Source organism: Macaca thibetana, chromosome 4, assembly GCF_024542745.1.
Source record: "Macaca thibetana thibetana isolate TM-01 chromosome 4, ASM2454274v1, whole genome shotgun sequence".
NCBI classification, from domain to species: domain Eukaryota; kingdom Metazoa; phylum Chordata; class Mammalia; order Primates; family Cercopithecidae; genus Macaca; species Macaca thibetana.
Window position 1 is genome coordinate 52,518,535 of NC_065581.1, and position 15,129 is coordinate 52,533,663.

General features: G+C 34.0%; 1 protein-coding gene across 1 annotated transcript in view; it reads right to left on the reverse strand.

Moving 5' to 3' along the window:
- Positions 1-15,129, reverse strand: part of PKHD1 (PKHD1 ciliary IPT domain containing fibrocystin/polyductin) — a 463,584-nt gene that overhangs the window by 154,019 nt on the left and 294,436 nt on the right. The window contains 2 exon segments of the mRNA XM_050789247.1: positions 373-460; positions 3,514-3,627. Coding sequence (XP_050645204.1) covers positions 373-460; positions 3,514-3,627 — 202 coding nt within the window.

Here is a 15,129-nt window from a genome sequence, read left to right on the forward strand (position 1 = left end):
TCCTGTTTTATTTGTCTATATCTTAATGAGCTACCTTTTCAGCTTAGACATAGTATTCTCACCGCATACTTCACCTCTTATCTCATGGAATTCATGTATTTTAAGATTTTATGGACAGCAATAATTATGTATTATCTAAAATTTTCTCCTGGAATAAACTATGTTCCTCTACTACCTTTTGCATGTTTTGTTGTCCTTCATTAGGCTATAGAGATATTTTTTAAATTCCCTATAATCGCTTCTTTTTCTACTTACTCATCCTTTAATTATAATGCTTAACCTAAAATTCAATTTCATATTGTAACAAAATCTCAAGCAGAAGCAACCTAAACAACCACCAAGCAAAAGCCCTAAGTTACTCTCATTCCTTACCTCTCATTTCCTGAGGCAATATCAGCTCCAAGATGTGTCCAGGAGTTCTTAGAATAAGCACTGTAAAGCTGAACTTTCCCATAAACCCCTGAAAATAAAAGGAGTAACAGTTGGATAGAAAAATCCTTCAGAGGAATTAAAGCCAGGTAAGTAAAAGTCATTCTATAGGCTGTTGTGCAAAACATGGGATATAGAATCTCTATATGAAGGTTCCATATTATCAAAAGCATTATCTAAATGCTCTATTTTACAATACTAAGATATATCTCACATGGCTATGAAACTTATTCTCTCAAATGCTATAGAAAAAAGAATGCTACACCACATCATAATAATCTAAAAGGTGGGAAGCAGACCACTCTAATGACTAAAGTTGAAGAGGTACTCCTTTCCACTCTTGATGTGACTCCAAACCATTTGCAGTTCTTTTGGAAGTTAACCAGTTTTGGTATTTTTTGTTATACACTAGGTTCTCCAGAAGCATGGTTAATTTTATTTCCTTAGGATAGAGTTTTGGAGCTATTAGCTTTATGTTTAGTGGCTGGACTTAATATTTTGTCTCATATCAAGGGAGAGATTTCTAAGTCCTTTGTTTCAAAATGCAATTTATTTCAGACTCATAAATTAAAGTCTTACCAGGAACGTGCTTGATATAGCCCAGTTTTATTTTTTCATGTCTTTCCTCTTACATATTTTATTGCCATTTTCAACCATAATTCCTCATATTCTAGTGGTTTAAAAATGTTTTGACCATGAAACACCAGTAAAAGAAAAAACATGTGATTGTGTACTCTAAGCACATGTATATTTATATTATTTACATAATTCAGATATTTATATTTAGATAAAAAATATACACATATATGAATATACTAATATATATTTGAATAGAAGTTCTAATATTTTATTCCTGCTTCCAAATGTATTGTCTGCATATCCCTGGATTGGTGCACACTATTTTATTGCAAGTCACCAATTTAAAATTTTTACAGTTTTCATCAGAAATCATAGAAATAAAAGAAGCAGGAAATCACTAAGGTACAAATAATATGCCTTGGGTTTTCATCTGATATGGACCGAAAAAAAATCCCAGTTAATTAGAATTTAACCAACTGTTTATATCAACATCCGTATCTTTTCCCCCACATATCAACTATGAAAATGTCAGAAGATAATAAAACTAAATCAGGATAAATGGATATAAAAAGAACCCCATTTTCAGGACGTGTCCTGAAACCAATCTTTCATAATAGCATTTATGTATTTCATAAGACATCATCACCCAAAACAAAAATCCACCTTTTTTCACTACAGGCTAAGTAAGCTAGGCTTAGAAGGATTCTGAAGTAATTTAAAGAGATTTCCAACCAAAACGTTTATAACAAAAAGCAGTTCATGTCCTTAAATTTGAATTATCCAGAAAATTCAATTGACCAGAAAAGTAGATTTCTTGGTCATTTCCAATCATCAAAGTTTACTGTAAAATGACACAATTTCTTAGTTGTTTCAAGAAGATTATAAATGATTTAGTACGATTAAAATTTTTCATCTACTTATGATACTACAAAAATTTGAGCATGCAGTGAAAGAAATACTTCATTCTTTATTTCAATTTAGTATCAAAGAAAATTTCAAAGACACTAGTTTGACCATACGGCCCGGATCAGGGATCAGAGCAGACATCTGTGGATAGTCCTAACAGAAAGTTTGTTCCAGTATTATCACACTACAGAAAAGAGTGGATACCACAGGCAAAAGTACATCAAATGTTCTTATAATAATCCATCTAGTCTGTCAACTTGGAAAAATTAGAACATTCTTGAACCTCTTATTGTTAGAAAGATAAAATAAATAGCATGCATGGGAAAAACCCTTTGGAAACTATAAAGTGCTATCAAAGTATTATATGACAATGATTATATATTATGGAACTAAGTTAACAAACTTCATACTATCTTAACATTTTTGTCTCCACTCTATTGAGTTACTGAGACCCAGAGAGGGAGCCACTGACTGCTAATGAATATTAAATTTATATCTCATAGTGTTCAGAAACCTCAGAAATGATGATCCTTGCTCTTTTTCCACAAGGTAAAATGGTTTACTTGAAAACCTCCAACACAGCAATGCATCTAAAGGAGAATCCAAGGAAATTAACAACCAATTTTCTTTAAGAATGCTCGTATTTTTTTCTTTTAGTTAATTTTTTTCTCATTTATATAATAGTTGAAATAAGTTCACTACACTTTGTTATTCTTTTAGATATTATACTGTCACATAGCTTAAATATAATAACATATTTATTACTCTTTTAGATATTGTATTGTCACACAGCTTAAGTACGTTATTATATTATAATAACCACACAGCTTTATAGTGTCAGCATTTGGATTAAGATTATTATATTATAATAACATATTTAAGCTATGTGACAATAAAATATCTAAAAGAGTAATAAAGTATAGTGAACTTATTTCAACTATTATATAAGTGAGGGAAAAATAACTAAAAAAAAAATGAACATTCTTGAAGAAAATTGCTTCATGCCAAGAGTTATCCCTCTTTACTTATAAAATTAGTAATGCCCATATAGAGAAAGTGGGAAAATACTTAGAATCTGGTGAACATTCTCTTATTCCTCAAAACTGAGTTAGTTGGGGATACATACATATGGTTATACAAGCCCAGTCCCAGTTTCTGTACTTTTACATAGATCAATTTAAAATAGGATTTGATATTGTGGCAATAACAAATAAAGAAATTGTCAATAGTGAATGTTTCTTATTAATGTATAGATCAGTTGTATAAATGTATCAATAATAGAGTAGTATTTATAGTTGATAATACTGACTCAGTCAAAATTTTAGTGTCTGACTAATCTGGATCTTAATCCAAATGCTGACACTATAAAGCTGTGTGGCTTTCTGCATGTCGTTCATCATCTCTGAGTCTTAGTTTTGACATCTCTAAAATGGACACTGCTCACAAGAGAGCCGGTAAGTAAAATAATAAATATAAATTACCTAAAAGAGTGTTTCGAATTTAGCATATGTTCTATGAATAGTATTTCTCTATAAGATACAAACACACAATACACACACAGGCACTTTATTTTTAATGAAAACTATATTATACTCTTACCAATTGTTCCTGGGTCAATATGAATTCCATTCAAACGATCACAAAAGACTCCCTCTGAGGCTCTAAGAAGAATCAGAAGCTTTTGTTCCTTTTCTAAGGGATTTTCTAAAGTACCTGTTTACAAAGAAAAGTATATCATTCAAATCAATTTGAAATTAAAAGAAAGAGAGGGAGAAATTGAGGTATAATTTCAAGAATGCAATGTAGATACTGTAAAATAAACTATATGGAGGAGTCAGTGATTATGTAAATGAAATAAGAATAGGAAAAACAAAAGATTCACTAAACATCTCTGAAGGAGACTCATGTATTATTCACCAGATATTCACTCTTCTTTCTTTATTAAGGCAGCGTAAACTTTCCTGACCAACTAATATTTATCCTGGTCATATGACTTGCTTTGGCCAGTGAAATTCGTGTGAAAGTGATAGGAATATCAGTTCTCAGTTGATGCTTCAAGGGACTTGGCAAGTTGTTTTGTTTTGTTTTATTTTGTTTTTTACCAGATTTCTTTCCATGTTGTTCTCTACCATGAATGGAAAATTCCTTAAATACCCTCTGGTATCTGAATGAAGAGACATACAGAGCAAAACTGAATAGAACACACAAGATGGAGCCAAGTCCAACCAAGTCTAACATAAATATTTCTTGATGCAAACCACTGAGATTTGGGGATTATTTGTTACACACCATTATTATGGCAAACCTGCCTGATACACTGTCTATGGCTAGACAAACTTCAAATTTCTTTATATGCATCTTAACATTTACTCCTCACAACAAACCTGAGAAGTCAGTATAATTATTATCCCAGTTTTAAAAATTTGCACATAAAGAGTCTTAAAGGTTAAGGGACTTGTCTAAATTGATCCAACTATTAAGTAATAGAATCTATTTTAACAAAGATCTGTTTATGCTAAGTGTTTATTTAACAAATAAGAGGTTATTTTCTAAAACTAAATTCTTTTAGCAGCATAAAGACTCATAAAGACATAAGGCTGTGATACTCAGACAGCAGTTGGAATTGTTTCTGACCTTATTTTATTGATGTTAACAGTGGAGTTTGGTATGAAAATTCATACTTCTACGGTATGATAATTGTTCAGGGAATTTGCCAAAATAGCGTTAGTGACTATGGACCTAAGGAAGGTTAGTCTCTTTGGAAAATATGTCTTGGAGTACAAAAATATTAAAGTTATTAAAGTCAGGTTTTTAAGAAATAACTGGTCCAGGCAAGGTGGCTCATGCCTGTAACCCCAGCATTTTGGGAGGCCAAGGGGGGCGGATCGCGAAGTCAGGAGATCGAGACCATTCTGACTAACATGGTGAAACCCCGTCTCTACTAAAAATACAAAAAATTAGCCGGGCGAGGTGGCGGGCGCCTGTAGTCCCAGCTACTCGCGAGGCTGAGGCAGGAGAATGGTGTGAACCCGGAAGCCGGAGCTTGCAGTGAGCTGAGATCACGCCACTGCACTCCAGCCTGGGCAACAGAGCGAGACTCTGTCTCAAAAAAAAAGAAAAAGAAATAACTGTTGGGAAGGTAATCCCCAAATTACATACCAAATCAGACAGATTCATAAAAACCACCGGCTATCAAATGCGTCTTCCCAGTTTATAAATTCCCGAAAAGATAACCAAAAATGACATTGTTAAATACAATGTGAAATAACTAGCAAACTTACAATTGCCTAGTTTTCATCTTAGTTGCTGGTCTTTCAAGCAACATAAAATCATTCCCTCTAGCTGACACTTCCTATATACCTGGTTAGCCAAAAGGCACAGGTAAGTCTGAAGCTTGCTACATACCTATCTTTATAGTTCAGCCTTCACTGCCATTATTCCAGTACTCTGCTGAAAGCAAGATTCAGAGAGGTAAGTAAATCTGCCTAGAGGCATACAGTAGGTCAGTGGGTGAGCAAGCCTATGTATTTCCAATAATATGCAAAGATGTGTTGCTCCTCTGTGTAGGTAATGAAACTCCTCAGCTGAGAGCCTGATGCATCATCTTAGTGAAAATAAAGATGTGCTAGAGCAGAAAGAAGGGAAGCAGGGGAGGATGAAAATGTTCAGTAAATGTGTATAGCGTAGCTGTTATCTTGCCGTTACAAGTCTGTCCAGTAAGCTGTTTTCCAACTGTGATTTCATTTATTTCACGGAGGGTAGTTTAGAGTCTTTGGGGGAAAAAAAATGGCCTAGCACTAAAGAGATACCAGAGAGAAAAAAAGTAGGACAGTTTTTGCCCTAGAGAAACATATGCAGAGTCCTACAAAAAGAGTTCAGCGTTCCTCTAAAATTAGAGATTAAATCAATTATGCAACCCAACACTGCAGCACATGTGGAGCTTTCGCAGAAAGTCTGGGCAAAATTAGTTAGCCTGCTGTGATCTTTTGGTATCTGCAATGGCCAGAATTTGGCTTCCTTTTTGTAACTGAGGGAAAAAGAAAGATGGAGAATAGGAACTAAGTAGAAAGAAGGCAAAGGTGACCTAAGAGAAGGAAAAATGCTTCTTGAATGTGTAAAAGCTGATAAATGGAAAGGTTTAAAGGCTGAGATCCTCATTTTCTTCACAAATCTAGCAATCAAAGAAAGGTGAGGTGCTCTCTCCAGCATGGGCTTTGCCCCTAAATGAGGGTAGCCACTTCTGAGACAGAAGATGCTAAGGATATGCAGCTCATCCTTGGTTTACCTTTGTAAAGCTTCTCTAAACTATAGCAAGAGGCATATTAAATCTGGGCAAATTTATGTATTCATAATGGGCAGGAATATAATTGTCATTGTGCTGCAAAGACATTCCGGATGTTTCCACATGCACGATTTAATTCTCACAATTTTATGACGAATACAGTTGAGGTTCTGATGAGGAAACTGAGGCAAAGAGAGGTTAAGTAGCTTGTCAGGAATCACATAACTGTTAAATGGCGAAGTTGGGCCTTAGACTTAATAAGTACCATCCTAGGACATGTGGATATGGAGGAACAGAAAAGAAGTAAAGGGAAGCAGACATTACTTTGTATAATGGTGGGCAGTGAAGGGGAAACAATGTGTTCCAGATGCTAAAATCACGTGAGATGGAAGAAAATGAGTTCTGGCATATGAAAGAGAATCATTATAATTATTTGGGGAATATGGTACAAATGGGTTCCAGGAACTTCAAAAGGTAAGAATAAGAAAAAAGGACATTTCCTTATTTTATTAACTAAAGCTCTTTGATGGAATCAAGTATAATCCTAGTTTGCACTTAAGCCCACTCTATCAACATGACTCACCAGACCTTGTACCAAGCCAACCCATAAGAAATTATTTACCCTTCCCTCAACTCACTCTCCTCTGTGCTCATGAGATTTCCCAGCGTTTACATGTTTTACCTTCATCTTAACTAACTTTGATTCATCCCGTAAAACTTGGCTCTACCATAATTTATTCCTGAAAGCCTTCTATGATCTTGAATTAGATGCCCCCTTTTGTGTGTAAAATGTTCTGTACCCCTTGCTAAAGTAATTCTACTTCAAGCAACTTGTCCTAAAGAACTTGTAGGGGATAAGGGCAAAGAATAATGCCCAAAGTTCTCCACATCAGTGTTATTTATTTATAATTGGCAACATTTAAAAACACCTTGAAATAGCAAACAATTAGAAATATTTTTGTCCATTTTAAACTCCTTCCTTTCTTCCCAGACTTTTTGACATACTTAATAGCTGAAATGTACAAGTCCCCAAGCAACCATATACTCCCTTGCTTCTGCCCCTCTCTGCCTTCATTCCTGTTTTTGTCACGGCCAACTCTTACATACTCTCAAACCCAGTTCAGATGTCATCTGTTCTGGAAAGGGCCTTGTCAACTAAGTCTGGGTTAAGTGACCTTCTAAGGGCTATCACAGAATGCCATGTTTTACCACAATACTTCTAAAACTATACTGTAAGGGCCATTTACCTGATTGCCTCCTTCTCTCAGTGAGTGCAAGAAGAAACTATGTACTCCCAGCAGAGTTTATTTGAAGATATTTTATTCCAGAAATGTTTAACTTGGTAATTTTTACCAACCCTCCTGGAGAAAACAATTGGAATAAAGAGAAATACCCCATAGTAATAAAAGACTAACTTCACCAGTAAATTACAACTTTTAAGCATTTATGTACCTACCATTATAGCTTAAAAATATATACTGCAAAAATCAACAGGACTACAAGGACAAATGGATATACCTATAACACTTGTTGTAAAGCCAACACAACTGTTGTTTAAAAAAAAATACAATAATGATACAGCAGTTTTGAATAATGCAATTTGCATATTTGACATAACAGGCATAGATGGAAAACTAGACCCACAAAGAATGTACATTCTTTTAAAGCATGCACAAAACATTTTAAAAAATTGATCATATGATAAAGCAGTTTAGCAAATTTTTAAAAATTGGAATTATACAGCATTTGTTTTCTGACCATAGTTCCATCAAAATTTATAATTCGTAACAAAAAAATTTCAAAAGTAAGCTATATTAATTTTTCCAATTATCAAAGAATACCATTAAGAAAGTAAAAAAGCAGCTGGATGTGGTGGCTCATGCCTTTAATCCCAACACTTTGGGAGGCCAAGGCAGGCAGATCACAAGGTCAAGAGATCTAGACCATCCTGGCCAACATGGTGAAACCTTGTCTCTACTAAAAATACAAATATTAGCTGGGCATGGTGCCACACACCTGTAGTCCCAGCTAATCAAGAGGCTGAGGCAGGAGAATAGCTTGAATCCCTGTCGTGGAGGTTGCAGTGAGCCAAGATCATGCCACACTGCACTCCAGTCTGGTGACAGAGCGAGACTCCATCTCAAAGGAATTAAAAAAAAGAAAAAAGAAAGTAAAAAAGCAAGCCACAGAGTGGGAAAAGATATTTGTACTACATATAACCGACAAAAGATACATTCCAAAATATATAAATAACTTCGGTAAATAAATATAAAACAGGTACATTCATCGTTAAAAAAGAGTAAGAGAACAGCTATTTTACAAAACAAGATACTCTCAAATAAATAATAAATACATTCTACTATGCTCAATCATATCATAAAAAAGAAATAAAAATTAAAACAAGAATGAGATCTCACTACATATCCAGTAGACTGGATTTATAATGTTTAATTAAGCATATTTTTTCATTATAAAATTTGTTGTATATGTGTGTCATTTTCCACAATTAATAAAAATACATTAAATGACTATGTTCCAAGAATACTCTTCAATGACTTTTGTTGATCAAAAGAGGGGAAACTGGCCAAAATTTTAGTCACATCTTCTGAATATACTATTTTCCAGGTGCTATTCACTGACTCCAAAGCAAAAATTGTATTTTTATATAATTTGTATTTTTATCTGAGTTAATCTTAAAACTCTATAAATACCTTGATTGCACATGAAAGATAAAGAAATTACCCCCGAAATAAATTTTGTACATTTTTCCCTTGTCCTCAGAAGTGGGTTAAATGGTGATGACTTTGGAAGTTGAGCTTCTACTTAAAGCATAACTATTTTTCTCATGCCCTGCAATAGCGATTTTCTCCAGACCAGAGCCTCTAGAACCTTCTTACTATCATATAAACCCAAGCCGGTAAATAGCACTGAACCAAGTAAATTGCAGCACACATTTTTTTCTGAAGTAGCTTTTAATTCGCAGTGTATATTTGACCCGCTTATTCCTAAAACATTCCTCCCCAATAGAACTGATTCCATCTGAAAATAAATGTAGGGTAGAATGGGGCTTGCAGTCCAGTAAGATAAAAACTGGTTATAAAAATCAGTAGGCATTATCAAATAACAATGTCCAACCCCTCATACAGTGATTTTATCCAAGCTGACAAATTTTCATTTTTAATGAGGCCTCTCAACTTATCAATAATGGAATATTAAAATAAACATGAAAATATGTTATTCATTCACTACTTACAAAATGTATAAAAATTCTTAAAACTTCTTCCATAAGGTTGAGCAAATTACCTCATTTCTTTAAGCCTCAGTTTCCTCAATGATAAAATAGGCACAATAATAGCATCCATTTTTTGTGAGGGTTAAATGATTTAGTCCATGCTAATAGTACAGGGCACAGTGTCTGTATATGATACATGTTTTTTAAAAATATTGGCTTTTAGCAGTATTAATAATAGTTGTAAAAAAGATAGTAATAGTAACCATGGAGGTATCACACTTATTCAAAATTAACCTTTAAATTTGAAAACTTAAAAAAATAAGGCAAGTTCTTCCTAGCAAGTAATATCTAATTCCTAAAGTACTAGCTAGACACTAGACATTTCAAAGCAAAAATATTAAGTGACTACTTATTTCAATGTCCAGCCCAAGGAACTTCAGAAAACACAAAGTTTACCTTAAACTGAAACATTCCTGTAAGTTTTCTAACTAAAAAAACAAATCATTCATTCATTCATTCATTCACTAGTTTTCTTAAAATTATTTTGTTTGTATGCAAAATTAAATATTTTATAATAAATTTATTATTTGATTATTTTAATAACTAAATAAATCCCTAAGAAATACTATATTACTGTTATATGGATTCATGAGTCAAAAGCACAGTCTAAGAAAGACTGATTTAAAAATTATTAAAATAGGAAAGATGATTACTGCAAATGCCTTTAGTAAAGACTAACTGATGTCCTAATAGACAGAAGAATCTTTATTTGTATTAGCGTTTGGCTTAAAAAAATATGAAAAATACACACACACACACACACACACAAACACACACACATAGATTTAAGGATAATATGATGTTATGAGAGAACTAATATCCATCAGAAAATAAACAGATCTTTCTATTCTTAATATCATTTTGAAATAAGTATTATTTAACTGTTGGCTGCCAGCCTTATTAGGGACTCTCCAAGCACAGAAATGAGTTTTAGCGTTTCCTGTACCTCTAAGGGGCAAAGCTTTTGCACTTTTGCTCCTACGGCTAAATAAGTAACAGCTTTAAAAGTCACATCCCTTTTGTGTCACCTTTTTATTTTATCAAGCAACTGTTAGTTTGATTAGGGAACTGTCCATCTAAATAAACTGAACAAACCATCTATTTTGCAGATATCTATGTACACTTATATTTTACACATCGCATGCGTGGGTATTTGTGTCTTTTTCTAATCATAGTTAAATTTGAAGGAGGACATACTTTTTAACTTCATATATTTTTTTAAATGAACATCACATACAAGATTCTCTCTGGCTGCTCAATGGGTCTGACTACTGGGTATTGTGGCTTTAAGCTGGAGGATATGTTTTAATCTACACTTTTCTCAGGTTTGTCTCCTTGTTATTACTTAATCATCCAATGAGCCTTACAGAACTGTCAGTTTGAAAGGCAATAAACTGTGTATGGATTTTTCTTCTTCTTTAGGATTGAGAAAGTCCCAATCATGGAAGCAATGAAAGAAACTTCCATATACCTAGTACTTCATTTCCTGACAATCAAAGGCATGTGCTAATGATGACCTTAGGCTCCTGGCTACAAATGTGAGACAGGGCTGACAAATACCCATCACTGACCCTGAAAAACAATATGTGACAAGTTTTAGGATAAAAGCCGAGTGCCTAGTATAATTACTGAGCAACTAGACAATGCATCATGTGACCTGGTTGTAACAGGCCAAAGGAACAATGAACTGCTGTGTCCCCAGGGATGGCAATGGTTGGGGCATATCTTGTTGACTTAGGGATCAAGGAGGGTTCTATTAAGCTGTAAATATCCATCAGAATATTTGTCTCACAAATGTATTTTTACAATACAAAAAAACTTTATAAAATTATATAAATTTATTATTATTTTATATTATTTAAATGATACATTTATATTATTTTAATAATTAATACAAATGTATTATTATTGGTAACCCCTCTCTGAAGTCTTCCTAAAAAGTATTAAAAGAAGATTTTTCATTCGCAGTTTTAAAAGTACAAGATTAAAACAGTCTTTATTGAGTTGAATGTTTGAGTCAATAACAAGTTAACAGCATTGATATCTAAAACAACAAGGAACACGTTTGTTAAAGCATGGGCACAACGTCTCATATAAGAGGAGACACTGATGAAAGGGATGGACTCAGACAGCTATTCATGGGCAAAGCTTTTATATGTTTAAAAAAAAACATTTAAATCAACAAACAAGTGTTTATTGAACAAGCTTTGAGTTGGGGACATTTTTAAGTCGGTTTTCCTGTTCTAACAGATTGTAAAAATGAAAATACTTTGAATTCCTCCAAGACACCAACGTTTTCAATTTGATTTTATACCTCCTTTTTTCCTTTCACATAGGGGATAAATATATTGTAGTCATCTAAACATTAACACCATAATTTCTTCCTCACAGATATAGACATTTAAGTCTAAGGAGATTGAATGTTTTCCAAGAAAAAGGCTGTGAGCTGAAAGACAAACCTAAATATGTCCATTCACTTGTGTATAGATTATTAGTCATAACAGCATATTATCAGAATTCTACAATGCAGTAGGTACTAGGGTTACAAAATGTTCTGATGAAGTCTATCATTTACTGGAGATAAGACACTAATTAATTATTTAATAGAGATAGACACTAATGCTATTCATGTCACCACTGAATGCAATAATGGCAACATGAATGAGTAGCATGGACCAGAAGGAAAGGTACACTGAAATGTACTGCATGGAGACAAGAGAGCCTTCATATTAGATTGGTGCAAAAGTAATTGTGATTTTTGCCATTAAATAGTAAAGGTAGTCCTTGGGCAAAAGCTTGAAGGACGATATTTAAGATAGCTAAAATAGCCACTTGTCCTGGTCCTGTTTTTTGTCAGCTCTGAGACCTTGAAACAAATCAATAATCTCTCTGGATTTCAGTTTCCTTACCAATAAAACGAGACAGATGTTTCAAACAATCACAGAGATTTGCAACATCACAGTTATGAATCTACTATTGGGGTATTTTCCAGAAATTGTACAATGAGTTACTAAACTAAAATCATAATTCATGTCTCTGGAACTTCCATATTTATGAAGCTAATTTCTGTCTTATTAAAGCCATACTCAAGAGACTATCAATAAGTGGCAATTCTCAGCATAATTTGGACTCATTTTGTTCTTTAATGCTTTAGAAAGCAACACTCTATATAAAATCTGGCCCATGAAACTCATGATGTTCACTATAAACTCACTACTATTTATGATTCTCCAACTACAGGGGCTGCCTTTCTGCCTCACAACTACTACACAAAGCACATTTCTCCCTCGGGACCTTTGCACTAACTCTCCCTCAGCCTGAAATGCTCTTGTTCAAATCTTTGCAGGTCTAGCTTTTTCTTGTCTCTACAGTCTGATGTCACATTGACTTGTTAGAAAGGTCTTTACTAACTATCTAACATATGGTTGCCAACATCCAACCTGGATCTCTCATTAATTAATGTTGCTGTTTAGTTTCTTTCAGAGAATGTACTGCTATCTAAACTTATCTTCCTCATTTATTTTACTATTTGTCTGTTTCCCCCAATAAAATAATGCAAGCAGGAATTGTTCACTACTGAACGTCTTGTTCACTGTGGAATATTCAAATGCCAGAAAGAATGCCTGGCTCTGAGTTGGCATTCAATGAAAGAGGGAGGTGGGGAGGAGATAAAGGAGGAAGGGACAAATCTACAAAGGAAACTTTGGAAAATCACCATATTGGAGGAATTATTTTCTCCTTAGTATCTGTTTATCCATTTCATTTCACCATCCAAAAGAAAATCAGTTATTCATGAAAGCAATCCCATAAAGTTTTGATGCCATGACTCAATATGGACAACTATTCATTTTCATCCATGAAATTCAATATGTTCAATGACACCTCAGGCTATACTAAAGCCAAAAAATAAAGTTGTTAAAGAATAGATAAATGGTATTGAGCTTATGAAAAGTTATTGCTCCTGAAGGAGTAAATGTTGCATTTTTATTTGTTTTACATGAAAAGTAACAATTTGTGTCAAAACTACATTTATAAGCCATTATAAAAAACAAAAAGCTGGAATAAGATGGTCAATTTTCTTTTCTATTTTCTTTGTCATTTCCACTGTATCTCATATCACTGACCACTTCCTCTTGTAAATTGCCTTCTTTGTTTCAAGATATTATTTTCTTGTCATTTCATTTTCTTTCCACCTATATAACTGCTTGTTTTTTTTTTTTTTTTTCCATTCTTGTTCCTGAACTCAGCTTCCTCTACCACCCTTCAAAGACCGGTGCTCCTCAAAATTTCTATCCACAAAATCTGTTTGGCCAATTTTACTCACATCTTTAATTCACATTTGAGCTGATGATCCTCAAATATGTACATTTAGCACAGACCTTTCTCATTGGTTTCTTTATTCATAAATCTACTTGCCCTCTAGGTATTATCACTTGCATCTTTCATTGAAATCTAACCTTGAGATTTATGAGTCTGGGTACTTAACAAACCATTGTATAAAGTTTACTGTATACTCAACATTGTTCAAGCACTTTAATAAATATTAACTCATTTAATTTTTTAAAACCTCTATGAAATATGTACTATTATTATTTCTACCTTGGAGATAAGGGTACTGAGACACAGCTAGTTCATATAACTTGCCAAGGGCCATTCAACTAACAGAGTGAGGAAAGGGCACTAATTCTTGGCATCCCCATTGACCCAGATCTCCCAACCCGAAACCTTGGATATATCCCAAACAACTCCTCCTTGCCTCAGATCAAAATTATCACTAGGTTCTAGTGATTTTTACCCCCCCAATGTGTCTCTAATTCATTCTTTCCTCTTTAACTCCTGTTAAAGAGTAAACCTTAGTTCACTCCCTTACAATTCCTTTCCTAAAACATCTCAGTAGACTTCTCCCTTTTCACTGTGTCCCTTTTAAGTGCATTCTCTACACTTCCAGCACTAATTTTTCCAAGAATAAATATAATCATGTCACTTCCTTACTTAAAACTATCCAGTGACTACCCACTGCCTTCATAGGAAAATCCAAACTCCTTAGCATAGTATATCAGGTCAACCACCATTTCATACAAAGTCGGCTATCCAGACATACTCATTCCCTGCAGTTTCCCGAAAGTATAATGCTCATCTAAAATATGTACCTGTTCACAGGTCTTCCTTTATCTTTAAGCTCCCTCTAGGTTGGAAGACATGACCCTTCCAATCATGTTTTTACTCATTTGTCACACCATTTTATTGAGACATCTCTTGAAAATTCGGGTTCATGATTTCTGTTTCTATATGCCCAGTATCCCCCATGGTACTTGGTACACGGTAGGCACTGAGTAAACCCATGATAAATGAAAGAATGAACACACATGTGTAATTCTTTAAGCTTATCTTAAGTGTTTTATCAGGCTAATGAGACAAGCAGTGAACGAAGAATGAAATTGAGTTTGGCATTTGTGATGCAGCTGTAGCCCTCTAAGCAAAGCTTTGATCTTGAGCTTCCTTTCTAATTCTAGCATTCTATGATTCAACTCTATTAAAAGTCCATTGATACCTTTGCCAGCACCAGCTGCCTTAAAAGCAGGACCACCAGCTGGGCGTGGTGGCTCATGCCTATAATCCCAGCACTTTGGGAGGCCAAGGC